General features: G+C 43.7%; 1 protein-coding gene and 1 non-coding gene across 5 annotated transcripts; one reads left to right on the forward strand and one right to left on the reverse strand.

Annotated features, from left to right (window-relative positions):
- Nucleotides 1-7,414: 7,414 nt before the first annotated feature.
- TRNAR-CCG (transfer RNA arginine (anticodon CCG)) lies at nt 7,415-7,487 on the reverse strand. Its single transcript has one exon. It is a non-coding gene; the product is annotated as a tRNA-Arg (tRNA).
- An 821-nt stretch (nt 7,488-8,308) lies between these two features.
- On the forward strand, nt 8,309-21,852 carry KPNA2 (karyopherin subunit alpha 2). 4 transcript variants are annotated; one of them, XM_059149111.1, is made up of 12 exons: nt 11,674-11,838; nt 12,974-13,076; nt 13,171-13,268; nt 13,417-13,554; nt 15,911-15,999; nt 16,785-17,053; nt 17,514-17,608; nt 17,711-17,974; nt 18,169-18,402; nt 18,644-18,826; nt 20,740-20,889; nt 21,494-21,852. In XM_059149111.1, exons 2-12 carry the CDS (start codon nt 13,037-13,039, stop codon nt 21,584-21,586), a joined length of 1,653 nt encoding a protein of 550 aa, XP_059005094.1. In that variant the 5' UTR covers nt 11,674-11,838; nt 12,974-13,036; the 3' UTR covers nt 21,587-21,852. The 4 variants fall into 4 exon arrangements, with proteins under 4 accessions (XP_059005096.1, XP_059005094.1, XP_059005097.1 ...); XM_059149113.1 differs by lacking the exons at nt 11,674-11,838; nt 12,974-13,076 and adding an exon at nt 8,309-8,420; XM_059149114.1 differs by lacking the exon at nt 12,974-13,076 and having other exon boundaries at nt 11,674-11,834.
- Nucleotides 21,853-22,379: the final 527 nt, after the last annotated feature.

A 22,379-nucleotide genomic window follows, 5' to 3' on the forward strand; every position in this document is an offset into this window, starting at 1 on the left:
TTATCAGATTGCATTTTAATGTTCATTCTGGCACGTATTCTGACATTCTTAAATGGATTTTGAAAATCTGGACTGATGCAATACTAATAAATGTCTGTATTTAGTTAAACCTTTAAAAATTAAAATTCTAGGGACGCCTGGGTGGCTCAGTTGGTTGAGCCTCTGCCTTCAACTAGGGTCATGATCCAGGGGTTCTGGGATCGAGTCTCCCATCGGGCTCCTTGCTTGGCCGGGAGCCTGCTTTTCCCTCTCCCTCTGCTTGCTGCTCTGCCTGCTTGTGTATACTCTCTCTGACAAATGAATGAATAGATAAAATCTTTTAAAAAATTAAAATTCCAAAGTAATCCAGTATAAAGAGGGGCAAAACCTACCAACACTGTTAGAAATACAAGTACTGGTTACCCCAGAGGAGGTAGTGATTGGAAAGGGTCAAGGGAGGGCTTCTGCAGTGCATGAGATTTTATTTATTTTTTTTCAAGCTTTTTATTTATTTATTTGTCAGAGCAAGATCACAAGTAGGCAGAGAGGCAGGCAGAGGGAGAGAGGAGGAAGCAGGTTTCTGAGCAGAGAGCCCATTGCGGGGCTCGATGCCAGGACCCTGAGATCATGACCTGAGCCGAAGGCAGAGGCTTTAACCCACTAAGCCACTAAGCCACCAAGGCACCCCGTGATCCTGTTTCTTGATGTGGGTGCTGGTTATACAAGTGTGTTCAGTTTGTGAACATAATTGAACTGCATGCTTCTATCCTGACTTTCCTGTATCTATGTTATATATCGGTAATAATTTCTCTTTTAACCCCAAAGTAAAACAGCCTACAATTAAAAATAAATCAGCATGCCTGCTGGCTCAGTTGGTGCAGCATTTAACTGCTGATCTCGGGGTTGTGGGTTCAAGCCCCACACTGGGTATAGAAATTACTTTTTTAAAAAAAGTGGTTGGCCGGTTAGCTCAGTTGGTTAGAGCGTCGTGCTAAAAAAAAAAAAATCTATGACCTTGGTAAATGCCTGATATTTATCTAGCTCAGTTAAAAGAAAAGTGAGAATTTTATGCAAAAACTTCAAATATCTGAATTTTGCCATATTCTTCTATTTATTAAGGATGATATTTTTGATGGTAGGGATAATGTATCTTTCCTGTGGGGAAAACGGTTTTCTCCAAATAACTGGGTCCCTAGTGATAAAATGCTAGTAGGGACAAACACCCCAGTTTATACACTATACAATGAACTCTAGCATTTGGGGGATATGTCATTGTCTCGTCATATGCCAGCCTGCCTCCCCTGGCGGGGCTAGGGCTCCAGGGTCAGGCACTTGACTTAGACACTTGATTTGACCTTGAGGATCCTTAGATGTCTATTTGGGTTTTTTCATTGTTGATCTTCTTGTTTTTTTATTTTGTTTTGTTTTTAAGTGGGCCCAGCAGCTAGTGTGGGATACGGAATTCGAACTCATGACCATGAGATCAAAACCTGAGTTGAGATCAAGAGTCAAAACACTTAATGAACTGAGCCACCCAGGCACCCCCTGCATCCAGGTGTCTACTTGAAAGCACCCTTTGACATACTCTTCAGTTTGTCCCTGAGACTGCTTGGGGACAAAGGAAAAATGGTAGAAACAGGGACAATGGATGGAGCCTTGAAATGTTTTTCTTGAGGCCCATCAATAATATATTCAGACCATCTCTGTTTGTCAAGCCTCTAAGGGGGTTCTTAGATTTGGGCAATATTAACATTTGGGGCCAGATTATTTTTGTATAATGTCAAGGACACACTTTGTATACTGAAATGTAATGAGAGTCTGTGATTCTTAAAAATTCACAATCTAGGTTTATTTATTTATTTGCAACAGGTTTGCTGCCAGGAAACAGATGTCCTGAAATCCACCACTAAATCCAGGCCACAATGGGAAAGGAAAAGACATCAATATCCCCTTCGCTGGATGTGTAGACCTGGGCAGGTGTACGGATCCCGGCCATCTACAAACATGGTGGGATCCACAAAAGAACCAATGAAAAATTTGAGAAGGTGGCTGCTGAGATGGGAAAGGAGTCCTTCAACCCTGCCTGGGTCGTGGATAAACGGGAAGCTGAGTGTGGTATCGTCATTGATCTATCTGTGGAATATTCAAGAACAGCAAGTGTCATGTTAGCATCACTATTGCCCCAGGACACACAGACTTAATCAAAAACACGATCACAGACATATCTCATGGGCTGACTCTGCCACCCTGATTGCTGCTGCTGGGGTTAGTGAATTTGCACCAGGTACTTCCAAGAATGGGCAGACCTGCGCACAAGTGCTTCTGGATTCCACATGGTGTGCAAACCCACTGATTGTTGATGTTAACAAAGTGGATTCTTTTTTTTTTTTATATTTTATTTATTTATTTGACAGACAGAGATCACAAGTGGGCAGAGAGGCAGGCAAAGAGCGGAAGGGAAGCAGGATCCCTGCTGAGCAGAGAGCCCGATTCGGGGCTCGATCCCAGGACCCTGAGATCAGGACCCTGAGATCAGGACCTGAGCTGAAGGCAGAGGCTTTAACCCACTGAGCCACCCAGGTGCCCCAACAAAGTGGATTCTATTGGAGCCTCCCAACAGCCAGAAGAGATATGAAGACGTTAAGGAAAGCTACATCTACATTAACGAAATTGGTTACAACCCTAACACAGTGGCATTTGTGCCAGTTTCTGGTTGAATGGTGACAGCATGCTGGAGTCAAGTGCTAACACGCTTTGGTTCGAGGGATGGAAAATCACCTGTAAAAAGACAAGGGCAGTGGAACCATGATGCCTGATGCTCTGGACTGCATCCTGTCACCAGCTCATGCAACTGACAAGCTCTTGTGTCTGCCCCCCTCGGGACATCTACAAAACTAGGGCTATGGGTTCCCTTTGCTCCAGTCAGTGCTACAATAAGTATAACTGAAGCTTTTCCCTCTCCCTGTGCTCCTCCCGCACCCTCTCAAAATAATAAATAAAATCTTTAAAATAAAATAAAATGAGCATTTTTTTTTTTTTTTTTTTTTTTTTTACTGTTGCAGGGCTCAATCTCGTGACTCTGAGATCATGACCTGAGCTGAAATCAAGAGCCAGCCCCTTAACCCACTGAATCACCCAGGTACCATGAAAATCAGTAATTTTTATTGGAAACAACTTGACCTAAAAAATCTGTCACAGGATTTTGAGATCCATTTAACAAAGTTCAATGAGGGGGGAAAAAAAAACATCCTGGTCTCATTACCTAAAATCAACAGTATTGGTAGACCAATTAATAAGGATCACTAGGAACTCACCAAATTCTTGGTGAGGAGAGGTGTTGGTGTTTCAATGGCTATGTAGCACCCATGTCTCTTTTCCTTTTAAGGAATTACCTTTTGCATTAAGGGAAAAATTGGTGGGAGTGTTAATTCCTCTGTGGCCCCATGGTCAGCAGGAGAAAGGTCCTTGATCGAAGCTGGGCAGTTGTAAACATTTGGCCACAACCTTGATCCTGGGGCAAGTGGACGAAGAGAACTGTCAGAGGCTCTAGCTGTGTGACAAGTGCCCGTGATGACAGCAGTGGTGGCCTCCTGACCAGAGGTTTCTGGTTCTCAGATTCGCTGTGTCCTCAGTTCCTCGCTTTTGGGGGGGCCATTGGTGCATCCTTGACTCTTGCCAATCCCTGAGCCTGGCTGTCCAGCTTTGCCCTACTAATTAGTGAGTGGCACCCTTCCCCGTGTCTTTCCAATGAATTATTGTTTGTTTTGCCTCGGTTGAGCTGGTTTGTTTCCATTGTTGGCACTTAGAGGGAACTCGCAAAGGAGATTGAAAAGAGGTTGTTTGGAGAACAGAGTGGGATTTTCTGGAAGCCTGGGCAAAGAGTGTGTTTCAACAAGGAAGGACTGATTGGATAGGGGCACGTGGCTGGCTCAGTCGTAGAGCATGCCAAGGTTGTGCGTTCAAGCCCCATGTTGAGCAAATAGTTTATGTAACAAGAAAAAAAACTTACTCATATTAAAAAAAAAAAGAAAAAAAAGGAAAGATTGGTCAGGAACTTCAGTCTTTGGGGTAAAGTTAAGCAAGGTAAGGACTGGAAAGGTGCTTCTTAAATTTGCCAGTAAATGGGGCGCCTGGGGGTTGAGCATCCAACTCTTGATTGCGGCTCAGGTCATGATCTTGGGGTCGTGAGATCGAGCCCTGTGTTGGGCTCCCTGCTCAGCTGGGGAGCCTGCTTGAGATTCTCTCTCTCACTCTGCCTGCTCTCCCCCCACCTGTGTGCATGTGCTCACTCTCTCTCTCAACTAAATAAATAAAAATAAATCTTTAAAAAAGTGCCAATTAAGAGGTCACCCCTGAGAAGAAGTTTGCCCATCAGCAGGAGAGTGAGAAAAGTATGGCAGGGGGGGTAAACAGAGACCCTTGGACACGTGGAGACCATTCTGGAAGGCCCCGGCTATAGGGAGAGGGGACGCCCAGGACTCACATGAGATGCCGAGGACCAAGGGTGAGCTTTTTTTTTTTTTTTTTAAGATTTAATTTATTCATTTGACAGACAGAAATCACAAGTAGGCAGAGAGAGGAGGAAGCAGGGTCCCCGCCTAGCAGAGATCCCAATGTGGGGCTTGATCCCAGACCTTGGGATCATAACCTGAGCTGAAGGCAGAGGCTTTAACCCGCTGAGCTACCCAGGCGCCCCCAAGGGTGAGCTTTAAGGAATGGAGAAACTGTAGAGTGTTTCTGGGCTCAGTGGAGGTAATACAGCAAGCTAAAGGCACAGGGGAGAAGGCAATACATGGCCTTAGATCTTTTGAATGTCTGTAAGTGCCAGACCAGCTTCCTGAGGAGAGACGGGGGGTGGGTTCAGAGCCAAGTCAGAGAAAGGGATTGGGTTGTGTCTGGAGGAGGGACAGCTCTGCATCTGACACAGGAATGGGGGAGCTGACAGAAGCGAGAGAAGAGGAAAATGTGGAATTTGCTTTTGTTGTTTTTTAAAGGGTTGAAGTGAAGTGAAAGTTTATTTATTTTTTAAAGAGTCTATTTATTTATTTGAGAGAGAGACACACACAGCGAGAGAGGGAAGACAAGCAGAGGGAGTGGGAGAGGGAGAAGCAGGCCTCCCGCTGAGCAGGGAGCCTGACACGGGGCTCGATCCCAGGACCCCGGGATCATGACCTGAGCTGAATGAGCCCTGGTGAGCGAATCCCAAAACATCTACCTTAGAGAAGGAGCGAGGCGGAGGAGATTGGAGGAGAGGAATGGAGTGAGAGAATCAGGGGAGCACACTGGAGGCCTAAGCAGGCCAGTCAAAAGTCCAAAGGGCAGAGAACCAGTGAGACATTTGTCCTGCCCAGTCCTCGGGCATGGGTGCTCTGTTAGGAGAGTGATCTTGCCTCTGGGAACCAGGGGCTATTGTCGCTGTTCAATGTCCCCAGATGCTGAGTTATTCCCTGATCTTCTTTATTTCTCAATGTGTTCTGGTTTAAAAATTCAGTATTGGGGGGCTCCTGGGTGGCTCCATCGGTTAAGGATCTGACTTTGACTCAGGTCATGATCTCAGATCTCGGGATTGGGCCCTGTCGGGGAGTTCACCTCCTGTCTCCCTCTCCCTCTGTCCCTTCCCCTGCTCTCCCTCTCTATGTGTGTTATCTCTCTCTCAGATGAACAAGTCAAACTTAAAAAAATAATAAAAAGTTAAAATGCAGCACTACATTCTTAATCTTAGAAAGGGTGTAAGGGTATCAGTTACCTTTCTCCACTGATTGTTAAGTTTTTAATAAAATTTTAATTTGGGGGGCATCTGGGTGGCACATTGGGTTAAGGGTCCGACTCTCGGTTTCAGCTCAGGTCCTGATCTCAGAGTCATGAAATCGAGCCCCCACTGGGCTCTACGCTCAGCATGGAGTCTGCTTGAGATTCTCTCTCCCCTCCCTCTGCCCCTCTCATTTGTGCTCACAGGTGCTCGCTCTCTCTCAAATAAATAAATACTTTTTATTTTAATTTAAAAAAATAAAATTTTAATTTAGGAATAATGTCAGATTTACAGAGAAGTTGCAAAGACAGAATGGAAGGCTCCCGTGTATCCTTCAGCCAGTGTCCTCTGATGTTAACATCTTACACCGCCAAGTATATTTCACAGAAGGAAGGAATTAACATGGGCATATAACTAAGTAATTAAGTAACTAAGCTCCACACTGTTTTTCCTCCTGACGTCCTTTTTCTCTTTCAGGTTCAAATCCAGGATAGCATATTGTGTTTTGTATTTAGTTGTTTTTAAAGAGCAGGAATTCACTCAGGGATGGTCCTCTTGCAGGAGTTTTGCAAGAAGAGTTTAAACTTTTCAAGACGGTCAACTGAACTGGCCTGAAAAGCTTCAAGTCTGTATTTCTTTTATTACGTTAATTTCCAAGTCAAACACAGGCGCACCTACACATACCCCCAAACCATATATCCTAACTACAGAGGGTTGTTCACCAGGCTTTAGGGTAGAAACCAAGGCATATGTTTATTATATATGTCCGTTGCAACAGCCTGGTTGTTTTCCTATAAACTCTCCTTAGTACTGAAAATAGATGTTTGGAGCTAGCCCTAAAGACAAGGATGGGGAGAAAGTTTTGCAGGTGTGGCTGCCCACCGGGAAGCTAAGCTTGAAAAGGTAAACAAAATAGGGGCAAGCCATCTGTTCTGTCGGCAGTTCGTGCTTCCTAAGGATTTTTTTACTTTAAAAAAAAAAAAAAAGTGTAAGTTAAGCAAGAGTTAAGCTCTTGTGTTTTGAGCCAAATCTCCGCCTTCACTTGCGAAGTCTCAATCGCAGTATTTTTTTTTTTTTTTAATTCAACAATTTATTGGAAATTCTGTCTTGGGTATTTAGCAAGAAAACGGAATAATAAGAGTATGAATAAGAGTGGAAGAAGTGAAAATGTCTTTTTTTTTTTTTCCAGAAGATACTATAGAAAAAAATTCTTCTATAGAATTCTTCTGTAGAACAAAATTAATCCGCAAAATTGCCATTAGACCTCAGTATGTCCAGCATAGTTCCACGATGAAGGATCAGTACTCAAGACAAGTTGTAGTCTTATTCACCAAAATTGAGCAGCGCAAAAATGAGATTAAGAGATTAAGAACAATCCCAGTTACAAAAAACATCAAACCTTAAATGATTTAGGAATAAATTTGACATAATCACAAAAGTCATACATACTCAGGCAAACTCATACTTAAAAGACCCATGATCACAAAACTCAGGCACTGAAAATGCAGCCCCGTAAGGGGGACTCAATCGCAGTATTTTTAAATCGCGTATATGCATTTCCTAATTTGTAAATACAGTTGTTCTCGAAATCGCTGTTAGAGACGCGAAAGAACCACGATTCAAAATCTACTTCTCTGCCGTCAGTGCCCATGATCGCCTCTCCCTCCGCCAAAACTAATCTCCGTGCGACCCAGATGGGACTCGAACCCACAATCCCCAGCTCCGGAGGCTGATGCCTTATCCATTAGGCCACTGGGTCACCACAGGATCCGGGTTCTCACACCGTCTCCTTACGCGATGCCATCATCGCGCCCCGCCCCGCCCCGCGCTCCGCGGCCTCGAGTCAGGCGCCGAGCGATTTGGGAGCCGCCCCCAGCGGCTGCAGCGCGCGCCTGCGCCCCTCTGCTCCCTCCGCCCGTCCCGTCGCCCGTCGCCCGCGTCCCCGTGCGCCTGCGCGTGGCCGGCTGCGTGGCCGGCGCGGGGAAACTTTTGTGCAGCTTTCTGCCTGCGGGGTTCTTCTTGGAAGGTTCTCTGGCCTGGCTGTGCTTTAGGCGCACTTGGGAGAACTTGGACGAAATTCCAATTTCTGTCTCACCTCTGTTCTTATTCTGTTTACCTGAGCCCGGGCGTCTGCGTTTTGCAAAGTTCCCTGGGACCGCCTGCTGCCCCTTCTCGCAGAGCCTGAGCTCCTCCCGCACCTACACACCTCACTACCTTCCCGTCTCTTACTGCCCCTCCTTCCCTTTCCCGCAGTTAACTCAGCGTGCAGCGTTGTCACCAACTATTATATGCTGGGGACTGTTGGGGGACCCCAGGGGAACAAGTTTTTTTGTTGGTTTGTTTTTGTTTTTTCTCCCCCAAATCTGCCCTTCTCCTTCACTCGTTTAACGTCCACTTTTCTCCCCTATCTCCTCTTTATCTCCGGTTTAAAGGGTCCGTCAATACAAAACAATAGGGATTTTGTTTGTTTTTATTTTAACCTGGATCTTGGATAAAGATTCAGAGACTTTTGGGTTCCACAGCATGTGAAGATGCTGTATTCGTGATTTTTAAAAATGCACAATTTCGTTTTCTCCTTAGACACCGAACGCCTGTTCATTGCAGAATTGCATAAAGCATGGGTGAGCCAAACGATGAAAATTGAAATTAACCAGAATTCTACCACGTGGAGCTTTCCACTGTTAACATTGAGGTGTGTATCTTTCAAATCTTCGATACCTGTGTGTCGTATGTCACATGTTTTCGTACTTGTAAACCCTGAGTCATTAAGGAAATGCTTTTAATGAAAATTAGGACGTTATTAGTAAATAACAATTCACTAATCATTTAGCACTGGTGGTACAGAAATGACAGTGGGTAAAATTGACACCTCAGTTACTCAAGGCAGTGGAACCAAACCAGTAATAGTCATCCTTCATGTTCGCACACTGGCGAAGGGGGTGGAAGTAGCAGGTTCGCTTCAGAACGGCCTTGATGATGCTGTAAGAAATGTCAGTTGTATTAACAATTGAGAACGTATCTTTTTAATATTTTTGTATGACAAAATGGGAAGTATACATGAATCACTTCTATCACATACTAAAATACAATCGTTGTCTCTCCCACCGCTTTTTTTTTCTTTTAAAGATTTTATTTATTTGACAGAGAGAGAGAGAGATCACAAGCAGGCAGAGGCCGGCAGAGAGAGAGAGGGTGAGGCAGGCTCCCTGCTGAGCAGAGAGCCTGATGCTCGCTCCATCCCAGGACCATGCCCCCCCCCTTTTTAGAAAAGACATTTCATTTTTAGGTAATCTCTACCCCATGGTGGGACTGGAACTCAGGACCCTGAAATCAAGATTTGCAAGCTCCAGAGACTGATCCAGGGAGGCACCCCACAATGGGCAGTCTTTGAGGGAAAGAAATTGCATGATGTTGAGTTGCAAGCTAAAGCAACTGCTTTTTCCGTGGAAAATGGTTTTTACTGGAAAGAATGAGAGACAAACTATGATTATTTAGCCATAGACACACTTGGATTTTCTTCTCTGAAAGCAGCAAAGTATCAGGCTCATGCCACCAGCACACACAGTCCTGTGGAAGAGAGAGGATATCTCACACCCAAAGGCCTCAGTAAACATTTTATTTTGTTGTGTTACATCTTCATCACCAAACCAATCCCTGGCTTTGGGAATGGAATGTACGGATTGGCCTAAGCCCTCTCCTGAATCTCCCTCCAAACTATAATAGCTAAGAGTAGAGCGTGGATGGTACCCCCAGGACAACATTGTGTCTTTCAAAGGCAACTTTCAGTTTGGATGTCTTATTTCTGTTTCAGATGTTTTCAGGTGAGGGTACGGAATAGTGGGTAAGAGCATGGCAGCATGGGTCCGACTGCTGTCTGCCATTTACCGGCTGTGTGAACCTGGACAAATGAGTTAACCACTCCTAATTCGGTCTTCTCTTCTTTGAAATGGTACAGGTACTAATAATACTGCAACATAGAGTTGTGAGTATTAGATATATTAATATACATAAAACACAGAACACTTCTGGGCAAATATTTTCAAGCAAAAGAAAACTCAATATAACTAGCTTAAAAACAAAGTTTGTCTGGTGACATAATTGCAAAGTTACATAATTACAACCTTCAGAGGTAGGGCAGGCTGTTGATCAGAGCTTTCATGGTTTCTCTACAATTGTCCTATTCAAATTTCTAGGACTCACATCCCCCAGACCAGAAGAACAGAGCCTGCTTTCCTATCTCAAGTCATTAAACAAAAGACATAGGCTTCCCAACTGAATGAATTTAGGTCATATGCTTCCCTGAACCATTCATAGTAGCCAAGAGAATCCCTAGCAAGGACTGGTTTAGGGGTGAATTCTTTCCACATTTTTGCAGTTAGGGGGATAGGATCATACTGAGTATGTGGGAGCCAAATCAACTCCCAGTGAACCCCACGGCTGCTACACAATGAGTGAGGTTCGCAAAAATGCCTACAATAATGGACAAAGTTCAATGTTTGAATTTATTTATAGTAATAAATACAACCAATACAACATTTCTAAAAATACCATTTTTAGAATACAGAAAAATTGCAGAAAGAAAACAGATCTTTAAGTCTGATGCTCTGATAACCATTTGTGATGCAAGAAACTGCAAACATTTTCAGAAAAATGTAAAATACAGCATAGAACATACCAGAGCAATTGGCAAAACTTGAATACAGACTATATAATAAATAATAGCATCAAAATTCAGTTGTCTTAGGGTCCCTGGTGGGCTTAGTGAGTAGAGCATGTAACTCTTGATCTCAGGGTCATGAGTTTGAGCCTCAGGATGGGTGTAGAGATTACTAAAACACACACACACACACACACACACAGAGACACACACACACACACACAGAAAAACAAAAAATCTTAAAAAAAAAAAAAAATCCTTAAAGGGGCCCCTGGGTGGCTCAGTTGGTTAAGGGTTTGCTTTCAGTTCAGGTCTTGATCCCAGGGTCCTGGTATCGAGTTCTGCAACAAGCTCCCTGCTCAGCTGGGGTCTGCTTCTCCCTCTGTGCATGCGCTTTCTCTCTCAAGTAAATAAATAAACCTTAAAAATATCCTTAAACAAAACAAAAAAAAAGTACATTTGTCCTGAATTTGATGATTGTGGTTGGTCATATAAGAGAATGTCATCAGAAGATACACACTGAAGTATACAAGTGGTTAAGGTACAGAATTTCTGAAAGTTATACTTGGTTGGTTCAAATGTATATACATATGTCTTTTACATATTACTTTTACACACCCACGCTTGTGTGTATGTATGTGTGTGTATACATGAGAAATAGAAAATGTGGCAAAATGTTAACATTTGGCAAATCTGGGTAAAGATTTGCAGCTCTTCTGTATTTGAAAGTATTTAAAAATACTGGAGAAACAGGCATAAGAAAACTTTTATTACCAGATTTGTAGCTTCTATGCAGTCTTTTATGACACAAGCTAAAAAAATAAAAGAACTAAAAAATGCAGCACAAACCTGCCTTAACTTTTCCTTCCATAATGGCCAGAAACCCCTATCAAGTTCCTACTGTGTCCTATCAGGGAGAAAACTCTTAGCAATATGTTTCCATATCAAGAATTTTTTTTAATAACCCACCTCCTCTTTATCAAGATTTTTAAGAAAATTATTTTGCAAGTCAGATGTGTACTGTGGTTAAAGCAGCTACCCGGGCAAAGAATCTACAAGCGACGTCCCTAGCATAAGCCTTCTGCCTAGGCCCCAGGTGCTGAGAACTGACCCGCTGCATGCCGGGATCTGGAGTCTTTCTTCATCCAACTGCAAAGCCTTCTGGGATTGCCCGGCCGCTCCCATATCTCGCGATGCTATCATCTCTACTTCTTGGCCCTGTGACACCCCCCCCCCCAACTTAACGTGTTTTTTAAATTCGCCAATGGGCACGCAGCGTAGGCTCGAACTGGCCAATCCGAATGCGGGGACACCGGGAAATTTAAATCGCGCCGGCCGGCTGCACGAGCCACACCGTCTTTGGGGTGATTCGTGGTGGACGTTTTGAGGGCAGCTGACCTGCAGCCTGCGCGTCCCGGACCGCCTCCCGTGGAAGCCTGAGCCGGCCGTGTAGGTACGAACTGAGGCCGGAGCCCGGCCGGAGTGATAACGGCAGACGTGCAGGCCGCCCTCCGCTTGCGGGTGGCGGGAGGGGAGGCCGGGAGCTCACGCCCGACCGGGCTCCCGGCCTCCCTGGTTGGCGAGGCCCCGGGGGCGTCGTTCGTTGACGAGGCGGGTGTTCCGCGGTGCGAGTGCTTGGGTTTTAGGGCGCCGAGGCTCTGCGAACCGCGGCGAGACCTCTGGCGCGTCGCGGCCGGGAAAATCCGTGCGGCCCGAGGGCGAGAGTCCCGGGAGACGGCCCGGCGCCTCTGGCCGGTCCTCCGCCGTTGCCCCGTTGCATCTTCCCGGGTGGGGGGCAGGGGCAGGGCCTGGAGGTGGGGGTGGCGGTTGGAAGAACTGTGTCTTAACACGTAGGCCCAGGGCTGGCTGTGACACAGCGTCGGAAAAGAACAGCACGGAATGAAAGATAACGAAGTAAAAGGAGGATTTGTACTTTGTCCCCATTTGGCGATCGCTCTTAAAGATCTCAGTCTGAAGGGAGGACAGTTGATCGCAGTCTGATTACAGGCATTCACTCGGAATTCCTGCAGATGAAAATGTTGGCGAGATGCTGCGGATGCAGAACCGTGTCTCGAGTTTTCAGTGGTGACACAACATGTTGGGGGAGAACTCCGTAATGTGATGATGAGTCAAGTGGTTCATTTTCAGCCGTGGAGAGTCTACCTATTTTGGCCATTTAAAGACAATAGGGAGAGGCTCCGGGATATGGATTTATTGCTGCTAGGACATGGGTTTTAACTGTGAGCTGAGTTCCCCCACTTTTCCTAAAATTAACTACTTAATTGAAATAGTCCAGTTGCATTGTCCAGTATGGTAGTCACCCAGCCGATGTGGCTAGTCCGGACCGGGATATGCTGTAAGCCTAAAGTACACACAAGATTTCGGAGAATTTGTATGAAAAAAAGTGTAAAATATCTCAGCAACTCCAAATACTATGTAACATGTCGAAATGAGAACATTATTGGATGTGTTGGGTTAAATAAAATAGATTAAAATTAATTTCACTAGTTTCTTTTTGCTTTTTTGAAAAATGTGCTTACTAGGAAATTTTAAATTTATACAGTGTGCTTTCTGTTTCTGATGGACAGCGCTGCTCCAGGAAGTCCTTCCGAAGGGAGGGGACTAATACTGTGTGGCCAGTTCACTATTTCATGGTGCTGAAAAAGGAAGTTGCTCCTGTAATAGACAAGTGTGCGTCCAGTATATGCTCGATAATTCTGTGAATCCTTTTATCGACAAAGCAGAATGATAAAAGGGAATTTTTTTTTTTCTCTCCATCTTACAGCTTTCTCCCTTTGTCTCATAACCATGTCCACCAACGAGAATGCTAATTCACCAGCTGCCCGCCTTAACAGATTCAAGAACAAGGGGAAAGACAGTACAGTGAGTACCTTCTGTTGCTTTCCTATGTATTTTTTAAAGGCAAAAGCTATTTGGGAAGGGATCAGAGCTTTGAGGAAATTTGAAATAAATGTCCTCACTTAGCAGCAAAAACTGATAGAGTAGGTGAAGTGGTTTTTCTTTCTCCAAGGAAATGAGGCGGCGTCGAATAGAAGTTAATGTGGAGCTGAGGAAAGCGAAGAAGGATGACCAGATGCTGAAAAGGAGAAACGTAAGCTCGTTTCCCGATGATGCTACCTCTCCACTGCAGGAAAACCGCAACAACCAGGTAAACACATACTTTAGATAATGAATTACGGCAAACCCACAAAATCAATATGGTGCTTTTCTTAGAAATTTAAATAATAAGGGGCGCCTGGCTGGCCCAGCCCCTTAAGAATCTGACTCTATCTCAGCTCAGGTCTTGATCTCAGGCTTGTGAGCCCAGAGCCCTGCACTGGGCTCCACACTGGGTAGGGAGCCTACTAAAAGAAAGAAAGAAATTTAAATAACATTCCTAGCCTAATGGTTTTAACTATGGATTCTGTGAAGAGCTTTTTTTATGTTCCCAGTCAATAATTCTGTTCTGTTGTCTTCTTTTCTGCCCACTCTCCGTAATCTGCTGAAGCTGATTCCAAGATCTCCTTTAGCTCTAAACTCCCTTCAGGTTTCCCTGCATTTCTAGCCACCAGTTCAGTCCACAACTGGCCATTCCAGTGTTAACTGAAAGTTAGTGTGTCTGGAACCAATCACTTTCTGGCCTTTTTTGGTGTACCCAATTTTTTTTCTCCCAAAGATTTTATTTATTTATTTGGCAGAGAGAGAAATCACAAGTAGGCAGAGGGAGAGGGGGAAGCAGGCTCCCCGCGGAGCAGAGAGCCGAATGCGGGGCTCGATCCCAAGACCCTGAGACTGTGACCTAAGCTGAAAGCAGAGGCTTAACCTACAGAGCCACCTAGGCACCCCTTGGTGTACCCTATTTTTTGTGCTTGCCAACCAGCTCTGTTCAAATCTTTTCCCTCCTGAAATATTTTCAGTGGTCTTCTAATTTATCTTTTCCTTTCATTCTGTGCTACATACTATTTACCTAAAGTCTTAAAATACTGCTTTATAGGCACTTGGGTGGCTCAGTGAGTTAAAGCCTCTGCCTCTGGCTCAGGTCATGATCTCAGGGTCCTGGGATCGAGCCCCACATCGGGTTCTCTGCTCTGTGGGGAGCCTGTTTCCTCCTCTCTCTCTGCGTGCCTCTCTGCCTATTTGTTATCTCTGTCTGTCAGATAAATAAATAAAATCTTAAATAAAATAAAATACTGCTTTATACCTCTTTTTTGCTTAAAAATTTTGGTAGTTTTATTTTATTTTTTATTACTATTTTTTTATTTTTAAGATTTTATTTATTTATTTGACAGAGAGAGAGATCACAAGTAGGCAGAGTCAGAGTCAGGCGAGGGTGGCGCGGCAGGGGCGGGGGGGGGGTGGGGGGGGAAGCAGGCTCCCTGCTGAGCAGAGAGCCCAATGCTGGGCTCCTTCCCAGGACCCTGAGATCATGACCTGAGCGGAAGGCAGAGGCTTTAACCCATTGAGCCACCCAGGTGCTCCGTAAAAACTTTGGTAGTCTTAAATCCATATTCTTGGGCGCCTGGGTGGCTCAGTGGGTTAAAGCCTCTGCCTTCCGCTCAGGTCATGATCCCAGGGTCCTGGGATTGAGCCTCTTCGGGCTCTCTGCTCAGCAGAGATCTTGTGATCTCTCTCTGTCAAATAAATAAATAAAATCCTTTAAAAACCCACATTGTTTGAAAAAATTTTTCTTGTAAATTAGATCAATCTTAGATTTTCAGTTTATCTTTTTTATCTTTCAAAGATACTGGGAACCTTTAGTGCCTCAATTTTTTTTTCCCCACTGAATAGTACCTAAGTCCTATTTCTAGAGTACTATATTCAGATCCTATCTTCTTAGAGCACTCCTTGGTCAACCTAGCAGGAAAAACGTTCCCTTTTCAGAATTCCCAAAGCATCCCAGCTGTACACTGAAGACGGAGAGTAAATGCTAACGGAACATGAACAGTCCCCATTTGTTTTATGGCTATCTGTTTTTTCGCATTTTCCTTGTTAAGTTATAACAACCTTTCCTATGGAAAAGAGGATGCTGTCTTTTTGAGTCAACTATAGCACCGATTCTCAAACTCTTCTACTGCGATTACAACATGAAACATTTTTGTAGCACTGCACTGTGGAAATGCGTAGATTGTAAGCGGAGATATGAAAATCCCCAGCACGCTGCCCACATAACTCCATCCCTTTCTCCCTAACAGCGTGTCTGAAAGCAAGTGATTGAGGCTAATGTAGGACCAACCTTCATACTGCCCTAATTTCATGTACTAAATTGTTCACTGTCTCCTCTCTTAGTGACAAAATGCTAGGGTGGTTCTCCTTAACTGGAGATTCCAGGGAGTCGTATACCAAGCTTGAGTCCTGTTCCGTATATGAAAGAACAAATATTTAATAGCCAAAGTAAATGTAAGGCTAAACTTTTTAGTAACTGATTATAAACCTAAAAATGTCTTCACAATGGCAAGTAGGGAGCTTATTGTTTGTATTTAATCTTAAAAATGATTTGTGAAATTAATACCACTGTCTCCTCGCAGGGCACTGTAAATTGGTCAGTTGATGACATTGTCAAGGGCATAAATAGCAACAATTTGGAAAGCCAGCTCCAGGCTACTCAAGCTGCTAGGTAAGTCTTTCCTGCCAAAGCACGGGTAACCTAAGATAGCAGCCCTTTTGGATTTTTTTTGGTGGGAAAGAGACAGACAGAGGGCATGGGAAAAGTAAAGGTTAAGTCGCCCGTAGGTCTGTTTTCATTAGACTCTTCCCTTAGGTGAAACTGTGATTTTGCATAAATGACAGTTGCCAGAAGTCCTGCTCATCCGCAGTGATAATCGCTGTTACCCTTGTGTGAACCTTTTAAGTAGATTACAAAGTTTTTGTCAAGGTGGCATTTCCACTTGGCATCGGAGAATGGAAGAATTATTCAGTAGGTGGGATTGGCACGTTCTTTTAAAATGATGCATTTACTCTTACCTTCTGTCACATACAAATATTTGTGACATCCATAACAAAGAATTAATAATTTGTATAGAGACAGTGTGCTGAAAAACAAATCCAAGTAACAAGTGGTAAAGGAAAAGATACTTCAACTCACTGGTAGTTGGGGAAACACAAATTAACAATGGTAGTGTTATTACGTCAGAGATCTAAAGTTTATGGGGATGCACAGAGGAGGCTAATTTACATGATTGGTAATGTTTCAATTCTGGAAAGAAGATAGTTCAGGACACCCCGTGTGGCAGCACCATGTAACCAGTCTGTTCATCTCCGCTCAAATCCCAGGAGATCTCAACATTTAGTACGTTACTAAGAGGCTGTCTCAAGTTCGAAAGCCTTGAATTGCATTTTAAATTGATTTTTAAAGTTAACAGACTTCTCTTGTTAATCATCTTCAACTTTTGTTTCCCTTAGGAAACTGCTTTCTCGGGAAAAGCAGCCCCCCATAGACAACATAATCCGGGCTGGTTTGATTCCAAAGTTTGTGTCCTTCTTGGGCAGAACTGATTGTAGTCCCATTCAGTTTGAATCCGCTTGGGCTCTCACCAACATTGCTTCCGGGACCTCAGAACAGACCAAGGCTGTGGTCGATGGAGGCGCGATCCCAGCGTTCATTTCCCTGTTGGCATCTTCCCACGCCCACATCAGCGAACAGGCTGTGTGGGCTCTAGGAAACATCGCAGGTACTTGGGCTTAAAATTCTTCTGTCTCTTGGGGATATGGGCCTTGGGGAGGGTATGTGCTATGATGAGTGAGTGAAATGTGTAAACCTGGCGATTCACAGACCTGTACCCCTGGGGATAAAAATACGTTATATGTTTATTAAATAATTGTGAGCCAATACTGATTTGTCCCTAAATAAACTGTTCTGAAAAAGTCAAACATTTCAAAATAAATAAATAAATAAATGAAATTCTTCTGTCTCTAATCACACTGAGGTTGTCATAAGGAATAGGGACCTGTGTGTTAGGATTTAAGCTTGCCTGCTTCTCGTGCTTGTGCGGGGTGCCAGTGGCATCTCATAAGTAGATGAAGGAGTTTCCAGGAGTGTTGTCTTTGTGTGAGGACGCTGGTGTGCTCCGTCACTGAACATGGGTAGTGCTAGACAAGTAGATTCTGATGAACCTTGCCTCTTTGTTTTAGGGGATGGTTCCGTTTTTCGAGACTTGGTTATCAAGTACGGTGCGGTTGATCCGCTTCTGGCTCTCCTCGCGGTTCCTGATATGTCATCGTTAGCAGTAAGTTACGACTAAAGTCGGGTGACTCACTTCTCGATTCTAATATTTTGCACCCTGTCAAAGCATAGAGGGACCTCTCATTGCATTTCTCTTTCCCCTTAGTGTGGCTACTTGCGTAACCTTACTTGGACACTTTCAAACCTTTGTCGCAACAAGAACCCTGCACCCCCGCTAGATGCCGTTGAGCAGATTCTTCCTACCTTAGTTCGTCTCCTGCATCACGATGATCCAGAGGTCTTGGCAGATACCTGCTGGGCCATCTCCTACCTGACGGATGGTCCAAACGAACGGATTGAAATGGTCGTGAAAACAGGAGTTGTGCCGCAGCTTGTGAAGCTTCTAGGAGCTACTGAATTGCCCATTGTGGTAAGTTGTAACTTTTTAACAAGAATACAGACCATAGGAAGCATGGTCAGTTGATACTAGTGTTGACACATTGTCTGTTTTAGGCCACGAGGAGCCTCTGACTTCTCAAAACCTTTAGGGTGTAGAGTTTTTGAGTAGTGCTGGAAGAAATAAAAGAAAACCGTTGGCATCAACATTTTTTTTTTCCTTTTCAGACTCCTGCGCTAAGAGCCATAGGAAATATTGTCACTGGGACAGATGAACAGACTCAGGTTGTAATAGACGCAGGAGCGCTTGCTATCTTTCCCAGCCTGCTAACAAACCCCAAAACTAATATTCAGAAGGAAGCCACATGGACAATGTCAAACATCACAGCTGGCCGCCAGGACCAGATACAGCAAGTTGTGAATCATGGATTAGTCCCGTTCCTCGTTGGTGTTCTCTCTAAGGTAATGAGGTCTTAGTGCTTGGTCAAAGGTTGTTAGTACTTCCGGATGGACATTTGGTAGAGCTGTGCTTGGTAAGATTCTTAATGAACTAGTGTTGGGTTCTAAGTCCTTTGTTAAATAGTGGCCAGTAACCCCTTTCACTTAAGGTTAGAAGGAACCAGTAGTTTTAGTCCTTGTTTTTCTATAACTGCACTTTTGGGATCTTATTTTTACAATTGTTATGTTTCCTTATGTTTATTAGGCAGACTTTAAGACACAAAAGGAAGCTGTCTGGGCTGTGACCAACTATACAAGTGGTGGGACAGTTGAACAGATTGTATACCTCGTCCATTGTGGCATAATAGAACCATTGATGAACCTCTTAACTGCGAAGGATACCAAAATTATTCTGGTCATTCTGGATGCCATTTCCAACATCTTTCAGGTAAGTCATAAGGTAGCGTTTGAATTGGGGTTTGATGGTAATGGATGATAACCAGACTCGGGGAGGGCAGCTAAGTTTACTTAGTAGCCACAGAATTAGAAAGGCTGTTAATGTGGGGCACACTCTTGGTAAGATGTGACAAGGGATTATAAGAGATTTAAAGGAGATGACAAGTGGGTGACCTGAATTGAAATCAAGTCTATATGTGGACACGATTCATTCCTATCTGTTTTGCCAAAAATCTTTAATTTTCTAATGTCCTACTGAATTTTGGTGCAATTAAATTTTGATGACTTAGTTATCTAATTTTATTTTTCTTCTGGTTCCCTTCCTTTTAACTCGAGTATGCTAGCATGTGGCACTTTGTCACAGTGGTTGGAGTTAAGTAGGTTCTACCTAATGGCTTTAAATTCCTGATTATGGAAATTTTACCTAGAAGAGTCAAGTCGAGTCTAGAATAATGATGCTTGGTGTATCCATTACCCAGCATAAATAATTTGTCAGCATTTGGCCTATTTTCCTACTCCCCCTTATTTAAACCCTCTAAATTATTTTGAAGCAAATAAATTATTTCATATATAAATATTTATGTACCCTAAAGTTTGAGGACTTTAAAAAAGGTGGGGCACCTGGGTGGTTCAGTCGTTAAGCGTCTGCCTTCAGCTCAGGTCATGATCCCAGGGTCTTGGGACGGAGTCCCACATCAGGCTCCCTGCTCAGTGGGGAGTCTGCTTCTCCCTCTCCCATTCCCCCTGCTTGTGTTCTCTCTCTTGGTGTCTTCCTGTCAAATAAATAAATAAAATCTTTAAAAATAAATAAATAAGGCTACCCACAATACCATTTTTATACTTAATACATTCTTGATATCAGCAAGTAATCCAATCAGGATAATTTATTTTTATAGGCCTTAGGCCATATTTGCCCTTAGACAATGGTTCTCTGCCTTGACTACACTTTAGTGTTATCTGAGGTGCTTTTTTTTTTTTTTTAAAGATTTTATTTATTTATTTGACAGAGAGAGAGATCACAAATAGGCAGAGAGACAGAGAGAGAGAGAGATGAGGAGAAGCAGGCTCCCTGCTGAGCAGAGAGCCCCATGCGGGACTCGATCCCAGGCCCCTGGGATCATGACCTGAGTCGAAGGCAGAGGCTTAACCCACTGAGCCACCCAGGCACCCCATCTGAGGTGCTTTTTAAAAAGGATTCTTTTGGGGCACCTGGGTGGCTCAGTGGGTTAAGCCTCTGCCTTCGGCTCAGGTCATGATTCCAGGGGCCTGGGATCGAGCCCCGCATCGGGCTTCCTGCTGATCAGGGAGCCTGCTTCCTCCTCTCTCTCTGCCGCCTGTCTTCCTTGCCTACTTGAGATCTCTGTCTGTCAAATAAATAAATAAAATCTTCTCAAAATAAATAAATAAAAAGGATTCTGTTTCTGTATTAGTTCACTCATTTGTTCATTTATGAGACAGAGCCTGTGGGGGAGGGAGAGGGAGAGAGAATCTCAGCGGACCAAGTGCTGAGCGCACCGTGGGGTACAGTCCCAGGACCCCTGAGATGATGAGCTGAAACCAAGAGTCAGAGCTTAACCAGCTGAGCCACCCAGGTGCCTCTGAGGCACTTTTATAAAAGGAATTTTTGTTCCCATCCCAGACCCACTGAACCTGGACATGGTGGTGTTTTTAAAGTTGCCCAGGTGATTTTGATGCACAGAAATGAGAGAACGAAGATGTGGCTGAGCGAGTACAGGTCTCCTCTCCTTGAGTTTTTAGAAAATGCAAACTGGAGATAAAACCATCTCATAGGATTGTCAAAGGAACTTTCAAGTGGTTTTCTGATGTATCAATATGCAAACATGAACATTGTTTTTATTAAAATAGAACCTTCAGTAAATTCCAGTAAACTTGGACTTTTTTTAGGCTGCTGAGAAACTAGGTGAAACCGAGAAACTTAGTATAATGATTGAAGAATGTGGAGGTTTGGACAAAATCGAGGCTCTACAAAACCATGAAAATGAGTCTGTATACAAAGCTTCATTAAACTTGATTGAGAAGTATTTCTCTGTAGAGGTGAGTGACATGGTAACGTTAACGAGATTTTGGGAAGTACACAAAGTCAAGCCCCCAAGATTTTTTTTTTCATTATATTTTTCAAATGAGTCCTGTGCCCTTGTTAAATATGGCAAAATATCAGTGTGAGTAAGACATGGTGTACATAGTTGCTCCTTAAATGTTTGCCTTGATGGTCATATAATCTTTAACTAGAAATTTTAAAGATTTTTAAAAATCCCCACTCTGCTTCGAATGAATAGTGTTATTAGAGACTTAATATCTCCAGAGTAAGTTTGTGTAGGAGCTGATGGAGAAGTGGGCCAACCCCACGCATAGGCCATCTTCCATTTCTACTGAAAAGTGACGGGTGGGTAAGAAAATGTCCGTTGTGCTAGCGTTCCTTTGCCCATTCAGAACCTTCCTTTCCCAGTTGCCCCAGAATTGGCAAGTTTTAGCAACCCTCCCTCCCCTATTCCAAATAATGAAATGTGGTTCAGCATCAAAGGTGTGATAGCAGATGAAGACCTTCAGAGTAAATACAGACTTCTCGGCAGACTACTGCCTGGAAATGTGCTATGTTTGCAGAATTATATCGTTTGGTTTTGTTTTTTAATATTTCCAGGAAGAGGAAGATCAGAATGTTGTGCCAGAAACTACCTCTGAAGGCTATACGTTCCAGGTTCAGGATGGCACTGCTGGGACCTTTAACTTTTAGCTTGTACAGCCGACGCAGAAAGTTGTTTGTGGTGTGCTTTGTTTGGTAGAAGTTTGTCTTACTGTTTCTCTACTAAGAACTCTTTTTAAATGTGTTTTGTTATTGTAGCACTTTTTACAACAAAACTCTACTTGACCAGTTCCAAACTGTAAAAACTGTATGAAGCTCCTCCTGCCAGTGGGTTTCTTATTTCCATGTGGACTCTCCTCTCTTGCAGTGTCCTGTAAATAAAGATTAAATTCCACCCTTTTCTTTACTTCACCGTTCCTATGTCCTGCTTTTTCTGACTTGGAGTTTTTTTTTTTTTTTTTTTTTAAGACTTTAAGATTTTATTTATTTATTTATTTGACAGAGAGAGAGGGATCACAAGTAGGCAGAGAGGCAGGTAGAGAGGGGGAAGCAGGCTCCCCGCTGAGCAGGGATCCGATATGGGGCTCGATCCCAGGACCCATGAGATGATCTGAGCCGAAGGCAGAGGCTTAACCCACTGAGCCACCCAGGAGTCCCTGATTTGGAGTTAAGATTGCAGGTGAAGGGTTCGGGACCCAAGCCCTTATGAGTAAGCAGAGGCGTGGTTCTGGTTGCAGATCTCGTTTGACGTCAGTTTTGTGAGGCTGTCAAGGATACCAGGGTGATGGTTTTTTCCTGCCCACTTCCGAGTTCCGGCTTTGCTCTAGGCTTCTTCCATTCTTTGTAAATAATGGCTGTGGGCGCTTCCAGGTGTCCTATTCTGCACACACTTGTCAGAATAGAATTTTTCAGAAATTTTCATAGAAAAATGAATAAAAATGCC

The sequence above is a fragment of the Mustela lutreola genome, chromosome 15 (genome assembly GCF_030435805.1).
Source record: "Mustela lutreola isolate mMusLut2 chromosome 15, mMusLut2.pri, whole genome shotgun sequence".
Classification (NCBI taxonomy): Eukaryota; Metazoa; Chordata; class Mammalia; order Carnivora; family Mustelidae; genus Mustela; species Mustela lutreola.

Coding starts and splice junctions, on each gene's coding strand:
- KPNA2 (XM_059149111.1), top strand. CDS start 13,037: ATGGTGCTGAAAAAGGAAGTTGCTCCTGTAATAGACAAGT. Junction 13,077..13,170: donor TGCTCCTGTAATAGACAAGT/GTGCGTCCAGTA, acceptor TCCATCTTACAG/CTTTCTCCCTTTGTCTCATA. Junction 17,054..17,513: donor GGCTCTAGGAAACATCGCAG/GTACTTGGGCTT, acceptor TCTTTGTTTTAG/GGGATGGTTCCGTTTTTCGA.